Genomic DNA, 26,312 nt, shown 5'->3' with positions numbered 1-26,312 from the left:
CGAGTCAGAAAAAAAAAAAAAAAACAGAAAGTGAGACGAGTATAAAAATGAAACCGGGAAGTACGGAAGAAAATCGCGGGAGAGCGTAGCGAGCCGAGCGAAGTGACAATAAACTTCTGGGTCTGAAGTGCCGTTTTTCACAAGTGATGCGCGTTCACTGAAAGGAAGAAAGGAGGAAAATGACGCTTCAGTCCCCACTCAACACACACACATACACGATAATACACCGGTGAACGGATGGATGGACAGGCGGAGGAGAGAAGAGGACTGCCGCTGCCTTCAGGTGCTGCTGGAAATGTCGGAATAATGAAAGGTCTACACACGAAAGACCCATGAAAATTTATGCATAGTCTCTTTCCTGGCAAAAGTTAACACTAGATGATAAGATTAATTCAATATTCATAGCTGTAAAGTAACATTAATCTAAATATGAAGATACAGGTAATTATCTTAGCCTAGCCTGGCATAAAGAATTTAAACCGGGGAAACGACTAAACTGGCTCTGTCCAAACGTAAAAACGACTATTCAAAGTCTTACTCGGATTATGTACCAGACTACTTCTTGGCTGACAGACATCAAGCGCAGACTGCAGGAAGGTAGTGGTCCCAGCCAAGAGAGAGTCATGTACATTTTCACTATTCTCCTACATTTTAATGACCAAACAATTAAATGGTTGATTGAGAAAATATTCAGCAGTTTAATCATTAAAATAATCATTAGTTGCAGCCCTGGTCAGTTGGTTTGTGATATCATAATTAAAGGTGTACTCCAGGAATTTAGTGTCCTACTCCCATAAAGTTGGGGCACTTGTGAGAGACAGAGTTCGTTACTTGCAGAGTTCCTCTTTAATTGCAAATTTGTTTAGGAATATGTACTGCCAAGCAGCTATGCAGCTGTTATTAAATTATATTATCGGTTACACCTGTTTGACAGGTCTAATTTTCAGCCTTTATAGATCTCTTTGTATGATGTCTAGATCCGCCCTGGAAAGCTGGTCAGTCCTGGGTTTAAAAATACTGAAAAATAAATCGAGATCGATTTCATTTTTAACAGAGGCATGATTAAAAACAAACCAAATTTTGTTATTCCAGTAAGATGCGCAAACACTGCAATAATTTTCATAATGTTAATTAAGGTTGTTTCCTACGCCCTTTATCTTCCCCACCAGTCTTTTTAAAGTAAATAAATGGATGGATGAATGGTGGTTCGGTTATGCCTGGTGTAATATTGCCTAGCACACCCTCATACTACATATTCTGAGGGAAAATAAAGAAAAAATACCTTATTTTTTTTCGTTACTAATTCCAACTTCAGAAATAGGAGCTTGCTACGAGTCCATGAAGGCAACATTCACCACCACAGCGTGCCATGCTGAAATTGAAAGGGGTGAATAGCGAATAGCAGGGGAACTCTGCTTTCTCTAAGAGCAGCCAATCACCTCGCAGGCTGGGGGATTATTCAAATTAAGGATGATGTCACCTCTTGCAAGACACCCTACTTTCTTGCCCGCGTTTCTCCTGGTTGTCTGTTGCCCTCCCTCTTAGGCCCCTTCACCCCTCTTTCTCTCCTCTTCAAACCCCTTTCTTCGTTTCTCCATGCACGACTGCACACACACACACACACACACACACACACACACACACACACACACACACACACACACACACACACACACACACATACTTAAACGGTGCATTACTGCTGCCCCACATGCATCATTTTGCCGGCATTGTCTGCCTTCAAAGTGACTGTTGCATCAAGAATTTAATATCTCTCAGGACATTTCAGACCTGTTGATTGCAACATTGTAATTATGATTATTTTGATGTTATTTTTGACAAGTTATTTCAAAATTAGGATGTAATTGTGCTAGTAATATGTATATAAGATTGAGGGCCTTGCACATTTTTTTGTTTATTAGTCTAAACATTCAAATTTCCTGCAAGCATCAAACCTTAAAGGCTGTTTAGAATGGACGAAGGTTAACATGTACACCTGCCTGCAAGTTCAGTCTGTCACAGAGATGAGTGAACAGAGCTGAAATATGAAGAAAGTAATTGAAAAGCGTGTGCTTGCCAGCAAGAAATTAAGACAGCAAGGAGTAGCAGATAAAGTATGCGAGCCTTTTGGTTAAGTTGTGTGTTTTCACTCAGTCACAAATAGACACTGAGGGGCGTTGTTTCATGGCTTAAAAGCTTTTGTTTCTGTGTGCCATGCTCCTCACCAGAACGGGGCTTTTCATCAGAGATAGTCTGGGTGGGCATGCTGCCTGTCTGCCTGTCTGTCTGCTGCGCTGCTGCTCAGCTCCCATCAGCCGCCTGCCCCTGTCTACATGAGCCAGGCTTTTGTGTACTGGTCTGTTCTGGATGGGCTTCTTTTCATTTCGAGTCTGTGGTGCACTCTTCCCTTTCCAAATGGTGGAGAGGGGAGATTTGGCCCTGCAATACTTGTCTGAGCTCAGTGTGGAAATATATGGTGCAAAACTGAAAACATATACCACATATGCACCTGACTGGGAAAAAAAACATATTATCTCTTGGTTTCTCTTTATCTCTCTTGGTCAGATTTCCATAGGTAGTTTTGCTTGTGCTTCTCTGAATTGGACTGACTTCAGACTACTCTGTCTGTCAGCTTAGAAGGCTGCACCTCCCATCAATTAATTCTTCCTATTGCTCAGTGCTGTTCAACAATTCCACTTGTCTTGCTGGTGAATCATAATGGAAGGTCAAGTCATACCCACATGAATATCTGCAGGATTAAACAAGTTATTAAAATATAATCAAGTTATTCAAATATAAAAATGACACCCACATACTGCACTGTAGCTGTGAGTGGATTTCATTGTGTAAACATGATCATGCAGTATGCATGCAGGTGTGTGTGAAAGACATGGAAGGAGACCAGGAAGAGGGTGGGGACTCCGGAGAGTTCGATGCCTGCTGGCCTGATGCTGATGGACGTATTGGCATGGTCAACTAGGCACAACAAAGAGAGGAAGGTGTTTTTTCACACAGGCGGTGGTGCGTGGCAGCGGAGACAGGAAGGGGCAGAGCTGTGTACCCCGCTGCACAGTTCCTGTGTTATTTATCTCATTGTTTTTTCCCCTTGGCCCACAGTCCAGCTGGGGTAGCCACAGCACAAAAGGGCTGGCACTCAGTCAAGCCACAAAACCTGGCCTCCAGTCAGGGGTCTTCTACCTTTGACAAACTCTTACACAAAACGTTAGTTATTTAAGTAGCAGCAGATACAGGCATGCTCTCTTTGTCTCATTATGTACAGTCAGATTGTACAGAGGTCTGAATCTCCTGCTAGTCAGAGAGACACACCCATCACATCAGACACAGTCGCCATCTTTTTGTAGAGATATTCACAAATCAAACCCCTCTTAGCACAAGTGGCTTCAAAATGCACCAGAGGAATTACCATGCATTACAGTTCAAACTCTAATAACGCAAATATTATTATCTCACAAACAGTGGCATGTGTGAATGAATACCAGGCAGATACAGGTTAGCACATGCCAGCGTGGCTGTTTTGCACAACATGGACTCCCTAAAGAGCACAACATGCCAGCACAGCATATCATTAACATGCAGGTTGCTTCTGGACTCACTGACAGGAAACATGTATAGAAGGATGCACAGGCAATGTAAAAGAACCTCATTAATGGACCATTATCATATATCGTGTATTCTCTTCTGCAATGTGTGTGCAAGACAGAGTATACATATATCCCCCACAGAATATGGTGATGATGCTAATGCAAATACAGATAAATAACCTTGTAACCTGTGTCCAGATCCCTGATGACTATTATTGTAGTCATTTCATCAAGGATTGGTTGTGAGTTGCCATGTTAATGCAGTTAAAAAGGTAGAAACAAGCTGAAAGGCCCTGCTCCACAGTGTGTTTTCTCTATGGGACTGTTTAATCAGCTTTACCCTGAAACCTGATGATGTCCAGAGCAGGCTGGACAGTTCCTGGCAGTCTGATTTTAAGAGCCTCAACTCAGCCCTGGTAGCTTTCCTGAGTAAATAATGCATGTAGGTACTAAGGATATTAGACAACTATACCACTCCACTGCACTAAGGACTGAGTGTACGCATATCAGCCTTGATCTTGTCTGTCCCCTAAGTTATCCCCTATAATAAACTTGAAGGTTAAGTACTTTAATTATACTCTCAGCATTATTTATCTTAAATGAAGGCAGAAAACCCCTCTCTTTCTGAATGTTTCACTCCACCTCTCCTCCTGAGATCCAAGCTTTGTATTGCATCTATCCATTTTCTTAATCTATCACACCATACGCTGGACAGTTCATGAAAAATGTAAATATGCAGTGGGTGATTTCAACATCCCATAGGTTTTAGGCCTTTTTGTTCCCATAGTGATATAGAGCCCCAGAGTGTCTCTTTTTTTAACTTTAAATAAATAAAGACATTATGAAGTAAATAATCAAATTATTGAAATGCATAAAACATATAAATGAAACAATACAATTGTGAAATATTTTAAGAAATAATTAAAACTCAACTACTTCTTATGAAATGCTACTTCAATGTCCTTATTTTCATAGTAACAGTTTTTATGAGTTTTTGTGTTTTTATTTCACTTTTTATGGCAGTGGTAGTGCCTGCTGCCTCTGTTAAGCAAGCAAGCTCAGCAACTGCTATCAAATTTAGCCAGTTAGCTGGTTAATTCAGAGTTACCCTGGTAGCATTTCAGTTCTAAAGAAGTCACACAACTTGTTCTGTGCTCGCTCTAGCCAACAAATATGTAATATATAAATATGTAATCATTAAATAAAATTATATCCAATAAAAGTATGGTACTATGAAAATGAGAATGATAATTCAAATATCATAAATATTATCATATATATTTATTTATTCATATTATTACGTCATAAATTTTTGGGGCTCTATACCGTATTTGAAAATGTCAAATGCTAATCTGCACTCTGGTGTAAAATGTGTCCCAAAGGTACCTCTGCACCATTGGACCGGACCACTGGTTAGTGGCACGTGAAGAAAAAGTGATTTTTTCCTGGCTTAATTAATGCATTTATTTTTACACTACTTTATAAACAGATCAGTGGTAATAGATACCATACTTAGCTGAATAAAATGTAGACATGTTGTTGATAATATTGTAGACAACTGAACTTCCCTTTAAGAATTTGAGCAGCTGACTACTAAAAGTGGATGGAGATGTGTCTGCTGTGGAACAGAAAATACAAAAGAAAAAAAAAAAACCTTGATACCAGAACACTAGCCTTCACTACTTTTCTCAGTATTCTTGACACAATTTCTGTATGTTTCCAGTTTATTTTGCTGATGTCTACTTTCATTCAGAAGGCAGCATCTTCACAGAAAATATTCAATACAAATGAGGGTAAAACCTGTACAACGTCCTCCTACACATTAACAGACAACCCTCTTTTAGCTATCTCTTGCTTCTTCTTAGAATGAGGTAAAATAGTTAAGACAGCATACAGAATATACTGCAAGTAGACAAACATAGTGAACAGTAATACTGTTACCATTAAATCAAAATTGCTTTAAAAGAACATTCCCAGAAGTGCTCCATTGTGCTATATGGCTCCCATGTGACACATTTAAATCAAATTTAGTTGTACATTGGTTTTCATGAAGTGCAAATAAGTAAGTGTATGCAAATTGTACATAAACACTTGTTAAAAGAAAAACACGCTCTACCTGTTGAAATTGTAAACAATATCAATTAATTTAAATAAACATGTCAGTAATCAATTATCAAAAAATACAAAATTATCAAACATATGTGTTGCATCTCAAATCCCTTTGTTCCCTTTTATCCGGATGCAAACTTTGTGCAGTGCATGTCCCTCTTCCACTGAAGAGTGCCCTTCATTTGACCTTACATAGCATGCTGGTATGACATTACCATTTCAATTAGTTTCTATAGTAACAGTTCTATAGTAAGCATCAATGAAGAACTGCTGGTTTGTGGAGATGCCTTTAGTCATTCACAAATAAAATGAATGAGCTATTAACCCTTTATACATTGCTTCAATATCAGTGTAATGATAGTGTCCAAATCTGATACTTATTTTTTCAAAAATTAGCTAAGTCAGGAATCGGACTTTCTGACATTGTACCTTTCAATAAAAAATATTATACCTTAGAGATGTCTTTCAGGGATAAAAACCACGTGAAAAATTCACAAGAAGTAGAAAACAAAAGTAAAAACCAAACTAAACAAACAGTGGCTAGTTAAGGCTAGCTGGTGAAACAGCTGTACCTAAAGCTAATTACCCACTTTTTCCTATTTCCTGGAGTTGAAAATTCAACTTCGCTACTTTAACATCTTAGTAATTGAGCTTGTTATAATCTATTAATAAGACAGTAGCTAAATCTTATATCATAAGAGAAAAAAAAGTAAGACCAGATGAATTAGAATTATTATTAAAATATTCTACTAGAACACACCTTTCTTTAAACATCCCTTGACAATGTTTAGAACCCCGATATTCTATATGAATATTATTTTACAGCCTTGCAGGGAGCACTTTAAACTAAACGGTGAAAATACCCTATCTTGCAGTGCATTAGTGTGCACCTGGCTCTTTAAAGCAGAAAAAGCTCATACATATTGATGACTAACTGGTTGGCTGCAGGGCTTGTCCTTCCTCATGCAGCCATCATCTCCTTTCAGTCACAGGAAGACATCAACAAAGAGGACAAGGAGTGAAGATTGAAAATAGGAACGGATCAACAGCCTTGAGTGAAAATGTTGCGGAAAAAAATGCATACATACAGCAACTAATGATTGCTGTTTTTTTCAGCTTGCCTGGTTGTCTCTTCTGTCAATTCTACCTCCGATATGAAGATCCAGATGACATATTTACATAATTAAGAGTCACAAAAATAATATATCCTAGGTAGCCATGTGGACAATAAATTAATAAAAACCTTATACATAGTGGATAATTCAAGTGAACATTTGCATCCATTTTACTTCGTGAACCCTGTGTCCATTCCACAGCAATGAATGTGTTTACTGGCATTATGCATCTAGTCATCAAATCCCTAGTACAAAAGCTCAAACAGGTTATTGGGCCTGTGACTGTGCAGTGCCTTCTACTGCTCCAGCACAAATTTAAATGCAAAATTCAAGCACGGCCGTAGAGGACAATGCAGTCTTAAGGTAGTAGGTTCACTCTCAAGGCATTTATCATCCCTGCTGGGTTTATGGAAAAAAGAATGAAATTGCAGTCAGCTGTCACTGGAGAGGAAGTTGGTGCTTTAAATACAGAAAAAAAAAAAAAATATATATATATATATATTTTGCATCCACACATACACCGCTTACTCCCTCTGTGCATCTTCCTTCTCCTCTTCACCAGTCACAGCAGCAGAGGAAAGAGCACGACGACCTCTCAGACCCACGGAACTTGCCAGAGTTGGGCGTGTCCATGCACTCTGCGATAAATGCGTGCAGGTCAGTGACGCACACCTGGTCCTGTGTTTGGGCCTGTAGGACAACAAACATAAAGCTGAAGATTTTCTAAATATTAATGTCATCACTGATTCACAACTCATTTTAAACATTCCAAATTCAGCAGGTGAAGTTTCCGTCACCTGTTGTCCTTCTTTTCTTTCTACTATTCAGAACAAAAAGAACAGTTTATGTTCTTTTTGACTTGCTTTTATTGGTTCTGTGAGACTGTACTTAGGCACAGCAGTACTTTGAGCTAAATACCAACATTTGCATGCTAATATGCTGATGTCTAGAAGGTATAATGTTTACCATGTTCACCATCTTACATTTGCTAATTAGCACAAAACACGAAGTACAACTGAGGCTGAAGGGGATGTCATTAGTATTGCAGGTACTTGGTCATAAACAAAGTATTAAGCAAACTGATATTTTGACCTGATAATGGCACTAGTGGAACAATGAGGGGATCACCAAAGTCATCATGATTCATTGTCTGGGAACCATGAATGTCTGTAGAAAATGTCATGATAATATATTTAATAATTCAGATATTTCAGTCCGGACCAAATTTGTGGGCTGACTGACCGACAGGCTGACATTGCCATTCCTAGAGCCATGCTGCTAGCATGAATAAAGATGCAAGCAAATAAGTGCATAACTAAATGAAACCAAACCAAAGACTGTACCATAATAGTATCGTAGGCTCCGGTGATGAGTGCGATGAAGAGGGACAGCACCATGTAGATGAAGAGTGAGATAAAGGTGTAAAGGTAGACCTGACTGAAGATCCACACCAGTGTGCTGCTTTGCTCCATCTCAGCAAACGTTACAAACATGTCATCCCCGTTGATCAGAGAAAACAGGCACTCTGACACCATGGACAGGGAGCGAAACTGTGTACATAGGGTCAATGTTAGCAAGGTAATTTATGTAGGGAACTTTTAAAACATTTTTTGTAGTGTCGTGTCTTTGTTTAACTGTTTCCTTTTAATTAACTCTAATTTTCTCTTAATTTTGCATATGTGTGTGTGTGTAATGTGCACATTACACATACATAACATTGCAGGCAAAAAACAAAATACCAACAGAATGCTGTTAGATTCATATTTAATAAATTTCAATTTTCTTCTCTCATTAATTATACATAGCTACGGAGATGATAAGCTGTTCTGAGGTGTACAGTATTTCTGATCTGAATGACGCCAGTTCATTTCTGTTCAGAGACATTGCTGAGTTTGTTTTCACTACCTTGGCATGATAGGGCCCTAGCACAATCCATCCACAGAAGCAATATCCCATATAAATGGCAGCTGCACAGCAGCAAAAGCGGATAACATTAGGAAAAGCAGCTCTTAGAGTCACAATCAAGATCTGTGGGAAAAAAAGAGAGGGAGGGAATAATCAAAATTTATTTACACTTCAAAGAAAGAGCAGCAAGGCAGACACACAAGACAAAGAGGAAAAAAAGATATCCTGCTAACATGATCTTTGTGTGTGTGTGTGTGTGTGTCTTTCACGTACATTGTATTTCTGAAAGAAGCTGAGGTAGCGGATGACTCCCACCCACACCAGCAGAGTGGAGGTTCCCAGCAAGATACCGCATATGTCATATGATGAGAAATTCTGCATCATAACAGTGATATCATTAAATACCAGTAATTGTGCTGCTTAAAAACCTTTTTTCAGTTCATCTTGAAATGTTAATTTTTCTGTAACAATTTCTTCAAGGCAGTGAACAGTCTTACTAATAACATGTGCCATATTACCTTGGACTCTATCCCAATTTTGATGAAGCTGCCGACAATGGTGAACACATCACTGATAATGAGCAGAATATACCAGCCGTTGATGAACTCCATTCTGTCTGCCCAGCTCACACTACGGCTAAGTCTGTGTTTAAAAAACTGCACGTACTCCTGGGAAGGGAGATTATCAATGCAATGAGAAGCTGTTGATAACACAACTGCAGTCTTATCCTTTAAAGGTGATATTCCACTCCTGTAATATGGAAGACCCTGGAAGGCACTAAACTGGGTCCTTGTGTGCATAATGCTTCCTCTTCTGTTTAGCAGGCTGTTTGACCACTAGTAGTGCAATAGAAAAATGTTTGTGTGATGGGCTCCCCACATTTGTTTGCACCAGGAGCCTTTCCAAAATGACATTGGGCAAGAGGTGGGCTACACCCTGGACATGTTGCCATACAATCAAAGGGGTTTCAAACAAGTCAGTTTTGCAAATGTTTTATAAGGAAGAGAAGTGTACAAATTCAACACATTTGTCAGACACATTGTTAGACCTCAAGAATACAAAGGTGATTTGGTCAGAAACACTAAATGTAAACATTGTTTACTAGAAAACTCCACAGGGCACCTTTCATTTCTGTGCATCTTAATCCCATAATATATAATGCACGGTCCTTTTGAATGTATGTCACCAAGTAAAGCAAATTTTATAAAACAGTACTGAAAGAAAAATTTCATACTGCATAAATGTTTGGTCTGCTTTCTTACATATTGGAGGAGGATGCCTCTGAAGATGGAGCGCCCACAAAGGAGCAGGGACAACAGACAGACTATCGCCACCAGCACATCAAAGAACTCTCGTGCATAGCTCTCCGCTGATAGAGGAGAGAAATGAGAGGGATCAAACGTAATTGAGGAAATTACAGATATCAAAAGAATGAAAAATGAATATCTCTATCAATCATCTGTCCACTGCAGCTCATCCACCGTCAGTTACTCACCATGTCCAGACACATTGGGGTCTTTACATTCTTTTGTGGATGCCTGGTTGTGTAGACTGATTTTAACTTTGCCGCTGTGTGCCCTGTTATCCATGACAATCTGATAGCACATACAAGAACCAGGATAAATATACAGCCTCTGGGTTTGAAAATTTTTACACAACTGTTTGCTTGTTTTAAGATACAATTTGGAAAAACTGCAGATTTACAGTTTTGATCAAGTGTGGCCGAAATTAGGAGATTTCTATCTGTCCTGTACTGTAATGCAAGATGTTCACTGGAATAAAAATAATATGACAGATAGTTCACCGTGATAGCAAAGGTGTAGCAGTCAGGGATTTCATTGTTTATAATGGTCTGAATGTTGATGGCCTTCAGCTGGAAGTCAATTGTGACATTGATCAGCCTGGAGATACACAGAGAATTCAATATGCAGAGTTAAAACTGTAAAGTAAAAATAACTTTTTATGTATTTTGTTTAAAAAACAACATAACATCTAACTTGTAAAACTTGAGAGTGAAATTCTTGTAGTCACTGTTTCCAGAACAGTAAGTCAGTGGATTCAGTCCAATGCAATCTGGGAAAAAAAAAAAAAAACAACAGAAAATAGCATAGAAGTTAAAAATATCACATGGGGAAGTAATGTTTTAAAACCATACAAATCATCTTTTTCCACATCACATGAAGCCTAAACCACACACACACATCCTCAAAGCATTTTAATGCATAATCATCTCCTTGGAGCTTAATAGTGATTTTTATTTATCTTTCTTTATTTTTTCCACATGATATATCATGCATTGCCAATAGCCATCTCTGCCAAATCAGCAGGTGTATGCAAATAACCACTTTCCCAAGGCAGAGACAGTGTGTTGCTACTAAAGTATACCGAAAAAAGCTTTAATGTTGTGTTTTTTGTGGTCATCCTACCGGTGACAACATAGGGATCGATGTCAAAAGTGTCATTGACAGGGTCTATGGTGCCCCTCCTGTAGTACCTCTGGCAGAGGGAGAGTGCACTTCCGTTTACACCGACACCCACCACGTATGCATACCGTCCCAGTGAGATTTGAGGTAGAACCATGTACTAGATGGGAAAAGAGAAGAGAAGAAACGTCCACACCAATATAGCAAAGGGGATTTCTTTTCTGTGGTGATGACAGCATTGCAAAATAAAATTTTTTTAAAAAGTAACAGCAATGTCTCTTTGCAGAACAGTGTCACTGTTACTCTGGAGCATGGGTTACCAACTTTTTAATCTGAAATACCTAAACATTTATTTCATCATCAGGTCAGAATTTTAATTGGTCCAATACTTTGCTCTATGATTAAATCCCCGCAAAACAAATCATATTCTAAACTCATATTCCCATCAGGCTCAGCTGTATTTTCTGTTTAATGCAAATTAGCAAATGTCTGCATGCTAACACGCTAAAACTAAGATGGTGAACATGGTAGACACAGAAGCTAACCAGAATGGTAGCACCGTCACTGAGAGCATATTAGCATTTTGCTCAAAGCACCAATGTCCAGCCACACAGAGTTGCTTGCTTGGTTCACCAAGCTAGCAACTGTGTGCAACTCTGTGTGTCAAGTTTGCATTCGTATTACTACTACTTTGAGAGGTACAAGCTGACATTTTAACCATTTATGAAGCACTTTAATGCAGCAAGCGGTGTTAGGAGGTGTGTTATGTGCAGTCTGCTTATCGTAGATTGTACTTTAATGGGTGTTGTGGCAATAAATATACTGAAGAGCAACCTTGGACCAATTAGTTATCCTATTTGAGTGTTTATTTTCCTCACAAATATATGGATTTTTTTTCTGAACAAATTAAATACTTTTTAGTTCGTATTAGCTGAGCTACTCCTCAGTCTTTCCACATATTTCCTGGGGTTTGTACAGTATGCACCTCTATAAATCACTGATCTACAGAACTGTCTTAATAGGGACTATTTCTTAATTAAAAAATAGTGACAATGTAAACTGTTCTGAAAAGCAGAGCACCAAACAAAATTCCATTTATACCTAGAAATCTCAGAGACATGATATCTGAAAACCTGAGAAAGTAAAACCAAAACTATTTGTAAGGCTAGACTCTGCTAAAGATAAAAGAGAAAATATGACTTGTTGCGGTTATTATTAGGCTACCTGTTCTATGGCGAAGTGTAGGTGGCTGTACAGCTCGATCTGTGTGTGGACTGCCTGAGGAACACTGTCCTCATAACCCTTTAGGAAAAGGTGTTTGAATGCTGCAGTGTTTTCCTCTTTAAATGTCACGACCATCTGGTTGCTCAGTCCAAACAGCACTAACTAAAAGGCAAAGTCAGGGACAAACACATGTGCTTCGACAATCAGGCAAATGCAGGATAGAAGCTACAACACAGTCAGAACTACAGCACTTCAATGGAATAAAATTAAACAAACAGACTACTGTTGGACTGCAACATCTATTATGTTCTGAGGTAATATGATTTTGTATGTCAAATTATAGCCTAAATCTTCATCCACCTGCACGGTCACAATGATGATTTTAAGCAGTTGCAGGCCCAGTTTGAAAGGCTTGCGCCCTTTGGCGTGATACTTGTCACAAGGGCTCATGAAGAAGTATTTGAGTTTTCTCCTCAGGGCCTCCTCCTCCTCTTCCTCCTGCTGCTGGTGGAGCTCAGAACCCACCAGACTAGTGGGACGGGGGCTCCCACCCCTGAGAAGGTCCTGGGAGCCATAGCTGGCAACGGAGGAGAGCAGCCTTTCCTTCTCTGGGAAATACAAAGAAATAAGGGAATTTTGGATAGAGAATGAGCCTTAAACATCAGCATTAGTAAGATGTTAAAGGGGCAATCATGTGAAATAGTATTGCACTTCAATAAAGTTGGGGGATTCATAAAAGAGATTAAAAAAAAGAATGGTTAAAACTGAAGCAGCAGAGAGAGAGATATCCTGACTTTTAGTCTCTAGTATGGGTCACGCTCCAAGAACCCTGCATCCTACGTTTCCCATATTGCAACTGGATAGCATCTTTCATTCAGAGCTGATTAATCAATTTGTCGATCAAGAGAAAATGAATATAAAACTATTTTGATAACTGATTCATTGTTAAAGTCATTTTTCAAGCAAAAATGCCAAACATTTGCTGGTTCCAATTTTTTTTCTCTTCCATGCTTTTCCTTGTCTTACATTACAGTAAACTGGATATCTTTGGGGTTTGGACTGTTGGTCAGAGCAAATAGGACATTTGATGATGTCATCTTGGGCTGTAGGAAATTGTGATGAGTATATTTCAATGTTTAGTGATGTTTTATAGTCCAAACTTTTACAAAAATAATCTGCTTTCTACATGCCCTCCTCTTTCAAACTCCACACCTCCAGTTTGTAATGCAAACAGTTAAATTAAAACAAGTTTTTAAATCCATGACGAGATAACCCTGACGACATCATCAAGGTTATTTTTTCAGACTTTGGAAAGCTCCTTCTAGAATCACAGAAGACATCATAAAACTGCTTACACAGGCTGAAACTAAACTTCATCTGTAAAATCAGTGGAGTGCACCTTTGAACTTTGTTTCACCCTTGCATGTAAATTAGTTATTGTTTAAATGGGTTGAGCTTGGGATATTGTTATGACGCTGACTTATTTAATAAATAATGACGATGATTGTTAACATTTCCTTTGTTGTTCCATAAAACCGATACAAATCACATCTAAGCATAAGACCCCACCCCTTAGAAAAGAACAGATGAGCCTGATATGATATGAGCCCGTGAAAACTGCAGCCATAAAAGTATCTGGAATAACCATGGAGCAGAGAGATAAAACACAGATTAACTGGTGCCGTGAAACCAGAAAGAAAAACAGGAATGGTGTACTGGCAAACCTGTGGCGCTGTCTTGGATGCAAGTATAACTTGAAGATGCCATGGTGACGCTTAGACAATCACAGAGGAATGAAGGAGACGGCCATTATGGACATAAACATCAAGCAGTGAATTCATGTCTATAAAGAGTGTCCGGGTTTCATGTTAGATAAAGGATGCTCGGTGTCGTAGTGTATGGATGCGCCTTGGTAAACACATCACAGCTTCCTGATAACCACATGACTGCACCACGTGACTAATTTCTGAACTGCTGCTGTGTAATCGAACAAGCAAACGGATGTGGTCCTGGAGATGAAAGTGTGATTTACTCGCCTGTAAAGTCTGTTACTCCACAAGTTGAAATGTAAACAATATGAGCACATAACTAGAATATAACAAGAAGCTGTAGATCATAGGTAGCGTAGGTTACCATGGTGATCTCCTCCGGCTAAATGTGAGCCATTTTAAATTTAACCCCAAAAATGATAAGCTCCCCCAACACACCCTCCACTGTCCTCGAAACCTTTTTTTTAAAAGGAATATATCGACATTTTGGGCAATGCGTTTACCTGTTCTCTTGCTGAAATTTAGAATGAGTATATTGAGACCACTTTCGAATCTGTATGGTAATTATGAAGCTACAGCCAGTAACTGGTTAGCTTAGCACAAAGACTGGAAACGGGGAAACAGCTCCCCTGGCTCATTACTCCCAGTAAAACCATGTGTCATTTTTACATAAGTTGTAACGTTTTAATTAATGAGCTTTAGAGGGGCTGTTTGGTGGGTTTTGTTACCTTTGGACAGAGCTAGGTGTTTCCCAATTTACAGTCTTAGTGCTAAGCAAAGCTAACTGGCCGCTGGCTGTATCTTCTTATTTATCTTATGGACAAGAGAGTAGTATCTATCTTCTCATCTGATGCTTGCCACAGTTCGGAAAATACAAATAAGCATATTTCCCATAATGACAAACAATTCCTTAAAGTTTTGGGTTTTTTTTTTTTTTTTGATATAGAAACAGTAAGTGAGAGCATCAAAAATCCAGTAGCTGGAATCAAACTGGATATATTGTAGTCAAAAAGTAATGTATCTTAACCACTTCATCACCAGGATGCCCCCACCCTCACATAATTTTCACCAAAAACCAAAAAGTTGTGTTTCATTTATCATTTGGATTTTTTATATTTTGTGTAGTCTGTTGGCTGTTCAAATATATTTTCTGTAAGTTTTATTTCCCCAATGTTTAGATCTAAACCATGTCCACACTGCCAGGATAAAATGTATGTACTATATTTGGTTTTTGCCTTAAAAGTAGTCAAATTTAAATATATTTAGTATCAAAATACTGGAATCAGCTTAAAAATTCTAACGATGTTTAAGTTGTTTTTATTTTTAGAATATAAACTCCCACACACAATTACACACAACAAATAACATAAAATAATACAAATATACTAAAAAAAGTGAGGACATGACCTCAGTTTCTTCAAGTAGCTACGACCCTGACTGTGAATCTATTTTACTTTAGATTAAACATGTAGCTAGAGTTGAACTGGGATGAAATAGAGAAAAAATATCTTTTCATCAGGCTGGACGTCTATATGTAAAATAAACAGGTAAAGATGGATTGTGACAGTACTTTTTGTCAACATAATAGACACCAAGGAAAATAATTGGCCACCATTTAGTAGGTTATTTGTTATTCAGTTTCATGTTCACCCTTTGAGTCAATTGCTGCAACAAACAATTACTTTCATTATAAAATAATCTGTTATTTTTTTGATTTATCAATTCATTATTTAGTCTCTATAAAGTCTAAAAGTAGTGTTAAAGGGCTATCACAGGCCATGTTATTTATTTAAAGTTATTTAATTAAATACCTGTTGGGCCTGAAAATCAGATAATTAAGAAATAATTCGGTCAAATTATTATTCAATAAGTTTATCTTTCCAGAATGATCTGTGATGTAAAAATGTGACATGAAACTACACATGAAAAATGATCAGCGGCAAACAAATTTGTGTCACTTCATGAGGTATAACACGAGTGAGATGATCCACGAAAACCTGGAAGACTGAACTAACCAGTTAGCTGCATCTTTTCTGCTCAGTACGTTGCAGTTATCCATTCATCCATCCATAAAGTCGCCATCTCATCAATTACCACAAGGAAATTCAGCCACAGTCACCAACACTTCAGGAACAAACACAAACCTGGATCTGGACGATTTATGGTCATCCTGTATTGATTAACATAACCAGCCAACCTCTACAGTCTTTTTTATCTGCCATCCAAAGCCTTGTCCCTGGCTATGACTGATTCGTTAAACTTTATCATGAGTGTGGTGCCTTTGTGCCAGTGGGCAGTGACCTTGGCAGGGAAACCACTGTGTGTGAGAATGGCTTCCACAATGCCAGCAGTAAATGCAGCACAGTTAAGGCTGCTGTTCTCTTTGGGCACAGAGATGTACGCATTGATAAGTGGTTCCTTCTCTATGATATAATAGGTCTTGTCATCATCGTTGGCCTGCTCCAGCTTGTCAGCCTCCTTCCCAAATAAAGACTTCCACACGTTAACCTAAAAGAAAGAAAACAGAGTTAAAAAGTCTAAAGTACAAAGGTATTGTACCCTAAAAATACCATCAGTATTTTACATTTGCTTACTTTGATGAATAGCAGCATGTTCAGAACTTTGGTCTCCCTCTTCCCATTCTTCTCTCTCAGCACCAGCACATCCAGCATGCTGGCTCCTACACTCTGGCCCATGTCTGCCAGGCGTGTCTGCAGCTCGGACACAGAGTACACACGACTCTGACAGTACTGGACCATCTCCGAGAACAGGAGAGCAAAGGCACTCATGCTGACTTCAGTCTTGGGTCGTGTCAGGGGCCGCTCTAAGATGCTGGATTTCCCTCGAGTGAAACGTGTGTCCATTTTCTGTTGAAGAGTGATGACAGTCACAGATTAGCATCTATTGAAACACGTATGGGTGACTAATACCTAGTTAGTCTCATATATTAACAGGAGAGATCTGAAAACACACACAAACAAAAATTTGTAATTGATAAACGACTGAAATAATTACCTGAAATTTTCGTATAAACAAGAGAAATAGTTATCTAAAAGTTAGATAAATATTTTTTTTTATTATTTAGCTACAAGTAATGGATAAATAGTGGAAATTGGTAGTTAAAAAGTAATGGATTAATGGTTGAAATATTTAACTAAAAGTAATGGATAAAAAGTTGAAATGCTCAGCTAAACGTAATGGATAAATGGTTTACTTAATTAGCTAAAAATAAAAGTGGTGAATGCATCGTTGAAAAAGCTAGCTAAAAGTAACTGATAAACAATTAAGGTGTCCAACTTCTGCCACAAGTGGCAGAATGAATGCAAACTTAACCAAACCAACATAAACAATGACAGTTTACTTGTATGAATAAAATACTACAAAAATATCCCCTTTTATATAGTTATTTCATTAATTTTATGATCAATTGATACCACCATGATATAAACAGTATGGTAAAAAAAATCTCACTTTTGAGAAATATCATTTCCTTTTATATAGTGTAAAATCACCAAATCAACGGTACAATGACTGAGATATAAAATGATGACATTCTGCCTCCCAGTTCAAGTAGAAAACAAACAAGCAAAAAAACACCCCTATACAGTAAGTTACCTGTTAAAACAAGACGATTTCTACTGTGCAACGTTGGTGGTTTAATCTTGCCACACTAACCAGAATTTAAATAAAATTCGACAGTGGTGACTGAAGCCTCTTACTCCCTGGTGGCACACTTGACTCCACATCCATCAATGTTGTTTCACACAGAAATCAGGAACTCCTGGGTTTGTCAAAGATTACGAGGTTTGGGGAAAAACTGCTTAACTGTGCGACTCGAATCTACAGTAATGGTAACTCATCAGAGGCAAAAACTGGGCTAATTTACTTCCATTAATTATGCCAGTCATTACCAGTAATGACATAAAATGATATTAGGCTACAGTAATCTCTCTTTCACACCACGTTCTCCATGGTGAAGTCTCTTCTTTCATAGTTTGAGAAAACATTTGTGGCTACTTCTTATCGACACACTCCACTTAGCCTGTTTCCTACACCAAAACCACGGCATTTGTACAAGTGTTATTTCGCAGTACAAATACAATTTACACATTCTGTAAGCTTTTACACACACGGGATTTGCTGATCTAACCACATTGCTTCAAACCCAACCAACAGCTGATCACCACTGGCTGTTAGCTATCTAGCCACAAATGTTAGCTGATTCTTGCTGTCAAGATGCGAGCCCTTCCAGGAACGGAAACATAGGGCCTACACGATTTAAAATCACAGATACAGAGTGGATAATATGTGATATCAATTGCCATGATTTCTATAAGTGAGGCCTTCATAGATAAACGAACCTTAATTTTAAGTAGGTCAGTTTATGTCCAGTTTTCTTCTTTTTCTACTTCCTCCACCTCTAAGGTTTAATACTGGCAACTAGAATTTAAATTGTATACCGCCACCTACTGTACCGGAGTGGTACTTACAAATATATTGAGAATATGTAATATACAGTGACCTACAGTAATCTACTGTGCTTCCTTATCTCATCATATACCTTCAATTTGGTTTTATTTATTTTGTTTTTTCTGAGACGAGGACAGTGCCCATAGATCAGCAGAAAAGAGGAACTGTAAACGAACCAGAGTTAGGCTACAGCGTCATTTTCATTTCTTGTCCCTGTCAATGTGCCAAAAGGTAACCTTAACCTAGAATAAGCTGATATGTCTGATACAATTAATATACAGTACACAGATTAATACAAATGCACAAAATAGTACAGTTCAGGGATTGCACATGAACAGCATTTTTATTTTGAAGCATGTTTGAGTTTCTGTTGTGCAAACGAAAAATGCAAGTTAAACTTTGCCCAAACTGCCAGATTTTTTACATACAAAATGTACAAGAATTCAGTCTACAAGAATCCTGGCGGTAAACCTGGGAGCAACACAGAATTCATCATATTTTAGATTTGACTGATGTGCACTCACTGACTTGTTTTTCTTTCCTGCTCATCTTATACTTTAGATGCCATTTTTCTTTTTGAATAAATCTTGTTAACCTAAAACAAGTTTTGCTAACATCAGAGTACTGTTGTTTCTTTGTTGTTTGCAGGCAGGAAAAGCATAGGTGAAGCTTATAACATGATGATAACAATCTGTTATTAATGTTATTAGTTACACTTATCTTTGACGATTCAAAACATCTGCTGTGAAAAAAGGTCTTTTCAAAGTTAGTTTCAATCTAATTTCTTCCCCCCAATCGTTGCACCCCAACCTGAAAAACTGTATATATTTCTTTTAGTCTTGTGAGCGTCACCTTCTCTCTCTTGTACTTCCGTATAAATGTCTTTATTATCACAGATTACAGCAAAAAGATTATGAACTTTGTTATTTGCATCCCAGACCTTCTGCATTGTATTTTCCAGCTCAACCACAGACCCATGTCCACTTCCTTTTCTTGTCCTCATGTGACTGCTGTAAGCACTGATCTCTGACTTTTTGATCTCAACAGTCTGTGGAGACATTAATGTAATAGCTCTTTCAACAGTGTCTGTGTGCACATATAAATCTTACATAAAATCAATGATTAATAAACCAGATATAATGTTATCACTGCCACACAGAACACACATGATTCATGGTTTTGGGATTTCCTCTGTTTTGCAGCCTGGCTTTGTGTTCTAAACATTAACAAGAGCATGCTTATTGCCTCAGAGAGGAGTGCCAAAGATTTGTACAATAATGCAGAGTTTGCTGCTAGCTGATATTATTCCCAGAGAGTATGTTTCACAAGTAACAGCCACATTAACGACAGAAACGTGATGACTGAGATTTATTACAGAACTTGTGAATTTCTCGAAAATGTCCAGATTGGTCACACTGATGCTGTGTGAGGTGCATAGGAAACCTTGAGCGGAAAGGACAGATGATTCTACGCAGCCCACACTACAGGTGCCAGTTTCACACATTGCACAGTTGGCCACACCAGCTGATTAAACACAACATATCTACTGTATGTGTACGACTGTTACGTAACCACCCATTTACTCTGCATGTCAACTTCTATAAAAGCGAGAGGCAACAAGGTAACAGACATTTGAAGCTTGGAGCTGAAGGTGTTAAGAGGCTCAGGATGAATAACAGGTGCTGGAAACTGACCCTGGCCCTTGTTGGGGTCTTGGCCAGCGCGTATACAGAAGGTAAGAACATTTATTTACACTTTCATCAGTTTTGTGAGATGCACTGTAATTTTAATAGCAATATATGTATTAAGATTGAGAAACGATATTGATTTTGGTAAATTTATGTTTTTTTCTGACCACTGCTCAGATACATTTTCAGATTAGATTTGTAATTGTCTATCTACCCAGCAAAGTTGACTCTTAGTATTTTTTATATTTTTGAGCGTGAACAATAGCTAAAATATTTTGCTTTTAGTCCATCTATAGCATTTATAAGCCCCATATGTCATGTTTCAGATGACATGTCAACCTGTATTCATTAGATAATTCTTCTTATCATAGTGAAGACCAGTGGATTAGCACAAAAATCTTGGCCCTGTACATATGCAACCTCAGTGGCCCCCCTTTACAATTAAGAAACAAATACATGTGATTATTAGGGTAATCAGTAATTAAGTGTTTGTGACAGATTTAAGAAAGTCTGCATGATCTGAAAGCTCAGCAGATTTGAGCCTTCTTTTCTCCACATGCTGTGAAGCTTTCACTATTAAGTTCCAGAACTTTATTTTCGTCTCAGTTTTTAAGGTCTTCATTATACCCTGGGCATAATGCAAAGGCAGAAAGCCATGTAACTCTGGCCCCTACACTGGGAGAAAGATCACAGTTTTACTGTAATAAAACGTAATCAAATGAGACCTCACTGGAATCATGTTTTATTTGCAGAATTAAGGTCAATCTGCTTCCAACGAGCACTAGCTCAGTCTGTTGTAACATATTAGTAGCATAATGAAACTACAATAGTAAAACTGATTAAAACACTTTTTGAACACAGTTTATCTGACACTGTCAGTGATCTGAGATCATTGTGATGATGGACCTGCAGCTGGTTCACTCTCTGTGGCTGTTTGTCAAACTGAAGGCAATGTTGCTTCATTTGTCAGCAAGCTATTATAATATTAGATATCTAGTCACATTATGTACTATTATTAAACCATTCTATGACACTGTTTGTAATTCGTATTACAATCACCTTTCTAGTAACAGTACTTATAAAGGTAATTATAGACGGGTGACAAATTAAAGGAAAAACCCACTCGTTTTTTTTCCCTTCAATTTATCACCCAACTGTACATAAACTTTTCAAAATTACTGATAAAACCAAACCTTAAATTTAAGGCTTACAAATTTAAGGTTTATGTGGGTAGAAGAGATGGGTTTTCATATGAATCACAGAGGGCTTTACAGGCATACATTTTCTGTTTCCAGCTTCTTTTTCCCGGCACATGGATGACTTCATCAAGGCAGTGAAGCAGGTGGAAGATGGGGACCCTGGTGCAGAGCCAGTAGTTGTGTTGAGGAGGCTGCGCAGGGCAGCTGGCCTAAAGGATGCATTCATTCAGCAGTACCTTGGTAATGCTGACTCCAATGGTCCTGAAATGGACGCTGGCCTCTCGGATTACATCAGCAAAGTTGTGCAACACAGGGTGACTGATGATGCCAGAGAGGAAGGTGTGGTTCTGACCTCTGATGGTACCACTGTTGCCGTCAGGCCACTCCTCCTGGGCATTGAGGCTGGTTTCCTTTCCAAGTCTAATGGGCGTGTTAGGGGCCTTTACCAGCTCACTGTGGCCAAAGACCTCAACCTTTCTCTCAGGCACAGCTCTCCTCTCACCCACCGCCTGGGACCTGATGGCTGCTGGGACAGTTTAACCTCTCCTCAAGTCTTCACCCTATTGGACAACCCCACTCTGCTTACCACTGCTCAAGTCAACGGAGGCATGGATGGTGTGGTTCTAGGGATGGAAGTCTCTGCCAAAACCAGACGTCCTCTTAACATCAGCAGTCTGTTGACAGAGTACTACTGCCACCAGCTGGACAAAGATCGACTGGACGCTGCCCCGCGCCTCATCAGCCGACGCCGCAGGGAGAACTTTAGAGGGCTTCTTGTCCCTCCAGTGCTAGTCAGGCAGGTGATGAAATCAGTAGAGATGCAGCGGAGACTAAATGGGCAATCAAAGATGGAGGTGAAGGAGAAAAAGCAGCTGGTGGCTTTGCTGAAGGAGGGAATGAAAGATTTTGTCCATATGTACATGGGTGAGCATGAGAGTGGATAAAGGGAGTGAAAGAATTCTTAAAACAACTGGTTTTTCAAACAAAAGACCAAAAAAAGACCAGAAAAGGCTGATCATTATCCCTTAACTTAGTTCCAATTACATGTAATCAGCTACTAACCAGCTCTGGTTAAACATCTGTTTCAGATTGCCCACCCATCATACCTCGGTGTATGTGGGGTGCAGAGCCATACAGAGGAACGCCCACCAACCTGTCTCTACCTCTCTCCTTCATGTACATCCACCACACCCACACACCAAGCCAGCCCTGTCTGACCTTCCAGCAGTGCTCTGCAGACATGCGCTCCATGCAGCGCTTCCACCAGGAGGACAGAGGCTGGGATGATGTAGGATATAGGTAAAAACGGTCACACTTCAGGCCACTTTTTCAAAACCAACATGCTACATGAAATTTGGCACCTAACTTACAATATATTAAGATCTTCTGTGCTCCTAAAGCTTTGTTGCAGGCTCTGACGGATACATCTACGAGGGCAGGGGTTGGCACTGGCAAGGAGCACACACCCTCGGACACAACTCCATAGGCTACGGTGTCGCCTTCATCGGAGACTACATCAACAGTCTGCCCTCCCAGCATTCCATGGGGCTGGTGAGAGATCAGCTGGCATCTTGCGCTGTTGGTGGTGGGCGATTGGTAGCCAGCTTCACCCTGCAGGGGCACAGACAGGTGGTGAACACTTCCTGTCCCGGAGAGGCTCTCTATAAAGAGATCAAACGCTGGGAACACTTTGGGGTATGTAGGAGTACTGACATATATCAACAGGTGTTATATACATTACTATTTATTGTATCAAAAAAAAAAATAGAAGTTGTGTAGCGTGCTGCAGCTTGCCTTTAATGCACTGATTGCCTTGGCATATCACACAGACAAGGATGCAAGACTCTATGGCCTTCTTTCATCAGGGTAAAGCATCCATCTTTGTGTGTTTTTTAATCATCCTTTTTGGACATATCAAGACATTTCAAGGAATGTCACCTTGGCATTTGTAGAGGCAATGTTTTCTGTTTTCCAAATTACCACTACTGAGTTAAAGTCTGTAAAAGCTGCCGGTTTCAAGAGAAATATATATTCAGAAGAGTGTATCTCAATTTAAAAAGGTTCCCTGGAAAAAATTAAAAGTTCCAGGTTAAGAAGATCCATCTTTTAGACTCAGTTTGGTCAAAAAACTGCGTTACTCCTCAGACTAATTAACTCCAACTTTGAGCTACTGGCCCTGCCATCAGCATTAGCAGTAAAGGAGCATTTCAAAAAAACGGAAACATTTCAACTACTATAACATTAACCATAGAAATAAAGCCTTTTCATTACTAAGTTTTACAGAACAGTTAATATTATCCAATAGTAAAGAATTTCAAAATCTTATAAATTATTATTGTTATTTCACTTATCTAGTTATGGCTCTAACAGTAGTTCTGGGTTACAGTCCTCTGATTACCTCGTCCAAGGAGGTTATGTTTTCACTCATGTCTGTTTGTTGGTTTGTTTGTTTATTTGTTAGCAGGATTACGATAAAAGTATTGAACCGATCTGAGATTACCTTGGTGGAATTTTTTAAAATAACTTTTCTTAACATTGCATTTTCCGGACATTTTTGTCAATATTTGGCCTTGGTAAAGGTATGCACTCTACTGAGTGCCTTTGTAGTTCTTTTTATGTTGCATGGGTATGTGTAAATGCAGAGGGGGGAAGTAACAGTACATTTAGGACTGGACTTTTATCCAGTACTTTTAACTTTTACTTTTAATTGGAGTACAGTTTTGAGGTACTAAACTAACAACCTGTATATGAAGTAGTTAAAACTAGCTCTACCTCGACCAGCTACAACAGTAAAATGTTCCTTACACATTGATGCATAATAATATCAGGCACAGAACAAGTATGTTTACTTTTGATAAATAAGTACTATTTGCTGATTGTACTTGTGAACTTTTATATAAGTAAGATTTTGAATGCAGGACTTTCACCTATAATAGAGGGTTTTTTATACATTGTTGTATTGCTACTTTTACTTACATAAATGATCTGACTACTTTTTCCACCACTGTGTACATGTTCATGTATTTTCCTTCATATTTCATTTCCTTTCTTTTAGGGGATACCAAATTGAGCTGCTAGACAAGAGGAAGAGTCTCGGATAACCAGAACTTCACACAATAAATATTTGTCTTATTCTTATGTTCTGAATGTTGCCATTTCCTTTTGAGCACTATGAACCCTATGTGTTGCATAAATCTTGTGTGGTTACTGTGAAAAGCAGTGGTGGATGGTAAAGTACATTTACTTAAGTACTTAAAGTTAGGTATTTGTACTTCCATGTAATGCTACTTTATACTTCTACTCCACTAAAATTAAGAGGAAATTATTGTACTTTTTACGCCACTACATTTATTTGACAGCTTTATTTACTAGTTAAAGGGCACATTAAGATTTTACATTAAGCATATCTGCATTTAAAATATGAGGATAAAAAAGTAGTTCCACTTCAACCAGCTTTAAAATGCGGCTTAAACACTAAGTCATCAGTAGCACTGGGTGACATGGTTGAAATCAATGTCATGACGTTTCTGTGAGTGTTTTTTCAGTAATGATGTATGTTACATCATAGCAAATGTATGTAAAAGCACATATGAAGCAATGAAACTGATATTCAGCATTATGAGCTGTATAAACCACATTTAATATAATTCTTCATTAAGTAAATCATTTTGGTAGTTTAAAATTTAAATATGTTCAGAATCATCAACTCAGTCTTGTAGAACAATAATACAAAATGTTTGTATTGTCACTATATGATTCAACTAAAAGTTATCACTGGGCCCTTTTCATTACAAATAATAACAATCAGTAATAATTAACAATTTCATGTTATACAGTAAATATATACCACCCTAAAATGGGCACTTTTGCACTACTACTTTTACTTTTGATACTTTAAGCCAGTTTGCTCTTAATACCTCTGTACTTTTTACTTGGGTAAAATTTTGAATGCAGAACCATTACTTGTAATGAAGTGTTTAGTATAGTGCGGTGTTACTACCATTACATTTTCTGCTATATTATAGTTTTAATCCACTACAACTCAGAGGCCAATATTGTGCTTTTTACTCCAGTACATTTATTTGATAACTTTAGTTACTTTGCAGATTCAGATCGATAATACAAAATATAATCAACAAATAAATTATTATGTATTATTATAGGATAAAATAAGACATTATTAATCCCTGGGGGAATTCACAAGTATTAGTAGTAGTAGTACTCAGACCCTTTACTGTGGCACTCCAAATATTGGTCAGGTGCATCCTGGTTGCTTCAATTATCCTTGAGAAATGACTAGAACTTTATTGGACATAGATACTCCAAACACTGTGTCTGGTTAACACCAGGCACTGCTCATCACCTGGCTAATACCATCCCTACAGTGAAGCATAGTGGTGGCAGCATCATGTTATGGGGATGCCTCTCAGGGGCAGGGACAGGGAGACTGGTCAGAATTGAGGGAAGGATGAATGCAGCCAAATACACAGAGGTCCTTGAAGAAAACCTGCCCCAGAGTGCACACAACCTGAGACTGTGGCGACAGTTCACCTTTCAACACAACAATGACCTGAAGCATACAGCCAAAAAATGCTGGAGTGGGTTCAGGACAAGTCTCTGACTGAGTGGCCCAGCCCAAGACCAGACTTAAACCCCCTTAGAACGTCTATAGTCATTGACCTGAAGATGGCAGTTCACAGATGCCTCCCGTCCAATCTGAAAGAGCTTGAGTGGATCTGCCAGGAAGAATGGGATAAACTTTCCAAATCCAGGTCATGCATAGCTTGTTGAGACTTACCCAAAAGGAC

At 38.5% G+C, this 26,312-nt stretch overlaps 3 protein-coding genes across 4 annotated transcripts; 1 reads left to right on the top strand and 2 right to left on the bottom strand.

Moving 5' to 3' along the window:
* Positions 1–5,309: 5,309 nt before the first annotated feature.
* On the bottom strand, positions 5,310–14,416 carry mcoln1b (mucolipin TRP cation channel 1b). Its single transcript, XM_040123886.1, has 13 exons — positions 14,103–14,416; positions 12,739–12,986; positions 12,379–12,540; positions 11,158–11,314; positions 10,729–10,804; positions 10,536–10,632; positions 10,227–10,326; positions 9,994–10,100; positions 9,250–9,399; positions 9,005–9,106; positions 8,732–8,854; positions 8,170–8,376; positions 5,310–7,516 (listed from the first exon to the last, which is right to left on the bottom strand). The coding sequence occupies exons 1-13, from the start codon at positions 14,143–14,145 to the stop codon at positions 7,382–7,384; spliced, it is 1,707 nt and encodes a 568-aa protein (XP_039979820.1). The 5' UTR covers positions 14,146–14,416; the 3' UTR covers positions 5,310–7,381.
* Positions 14,417–15,488: 1,072 nt separating this feature from the next.
* LOC120806562 (trafficking protein particle complex subunit 5-like) lies at positions 15,489–18,623 on the bottom strand. Of its 2 annotated transcripts, none has more exons than XM_040157863.1 (3): positions 18,509–18,623; positions 16,742–17,014; positions 15,489–16,655 (listed from the first exon to the last, which is right to left on the bottom strand). In XM_040157863.1, exons 2-3 carry the CDS (start codon positions 17,009–17,011, stop codon positions 16,359–16,361), a joined length of 567 nt encoding a protein of 188 aa, XP_040013797.1. In that variant the 5' UTR covers positions 17,012–17,014; positions 18,509–18,623; the 3' UTR covers positions 15,489–16,358. The 2 variants fall into 2 exon arrangements, with proteins under 2 accessions (XP_040013797.1, XP_040013805.1); XM_040157871.1 differs by lacking the exon at positions 18,509–18,623 and adding an exon at positions 17,763–18,491.
* Positions 18,624–20,164: 1,541 nt separating this feature from the next.
* On the top strand, positions 20,165–24,871 carry pglyrp6 (peptidoglycan recognition protein 6). The gene is made up of 5 exons (XM_040157851.1): positions 20,165–20,352; positions 21,601–22,428; positions 22,593–22,803; positions 22,905–23,199; positions 24,560–24,871. Exons 1-5 carry the CDS (start codon positions 20,286–20,288, stop codon positions 24,572–24,574), a joined length of 1,416 nt encoding a protein of 471 aa, XP_040013785.1. The 5' UTR covers positions 20,165–20,285; the 3' UTR covers positions 24,575–24,871.
* The last annotated feature ends 1,441 nt before the right edge of the window (positions 24,872–26,312 follow it).

The sequence above is a fragment of the Xiphias gladius genome, chromosome 3, assembly GCF_016859285.1.
Source record: "Xiphias gladius isolate SHS-SW01 ecotype Sanya breed wild chromosome 3, ASM1685928v1, whole genome shotgun sequence".
In the NCBI taxonomy this organism is placed as follows: Eukaryota; Metazoa; Chordata; class Actinopteri; order Istiophoriformes; family Xiphiidae; genus Xiphias; species Xiphias gladius.
Note: the sequence above shows the minus strand (reverse complement) of the source record. Positions and strands in the feature narration are given on the sequence as shown.

What these genes read in the sequence shown, in the direction of transcription:
- mcoln1b (XM_040123886.1), bottom strand. Translation starts at nt 14,145, where the DNA reads ATGGCATCTTCAAGTTATACTTGCATCCAAGACAGCGCCACAG. An exon ending in CCCCAATGTGTCTGGACATG is followed by an intron (nt 10,101 to 10,226) that starts GTGAGTAACTGA and finishes CTCCTCTATCAG; the next exon opens with CGGAGAGCTATGCACGAGAG. An exon ending in GAGGCATCCTCCTCCAATAT is followed by an intron (nt 9,400 to 9,993) that starts GTAAGAAAGCAG and finishes CTCCCTTCCCAG; the next exon opens with GAGTACGTGCAGTTTTTTAA.
- LOC120806562 (XM_040157863.1), bottom strand. Translation starts at nt 17,011, where the DNA reads ATGGACACACGTTTCACTCGAGGGAAATCCAGCATCTTAGAGCGGCCC. An exon ending in ACATGCTGCTATTCATCAAA is followed by an intron (nt 16,656 to 16,741) that starts GTAAGCAAATGT and finishes TCTTTCTTTTAG; the next exon opens with GTTAACGTGTGGAAGTCTTT.
- pglyrp6 (XM_040157851.1), top strand. Translation starts at nt 20,286, where the DNA reads ATGAATAACAGGTGCTGGAAACTGACCCTGGCCCTTGTTGGGGTCTTG. An exon ending in GGCCAGCGCGTATACAGAAG is followed by an intron (nt 20,353 to 21,600) that starts GTAAGAACATTT and finishes TTCTGTTTCCAG; the next exon opens with CTTCTTTTTCCCGGCACATG. An exon ending in TGGGATGATGTAGGATATAG is followed by an intron (nt 22,804 to 22,904) that starts GTAAAAACGGTC and finishes GTGCTCCTAAAG; the next exon opens with CTTTGTTGCAGGCTCTGACG.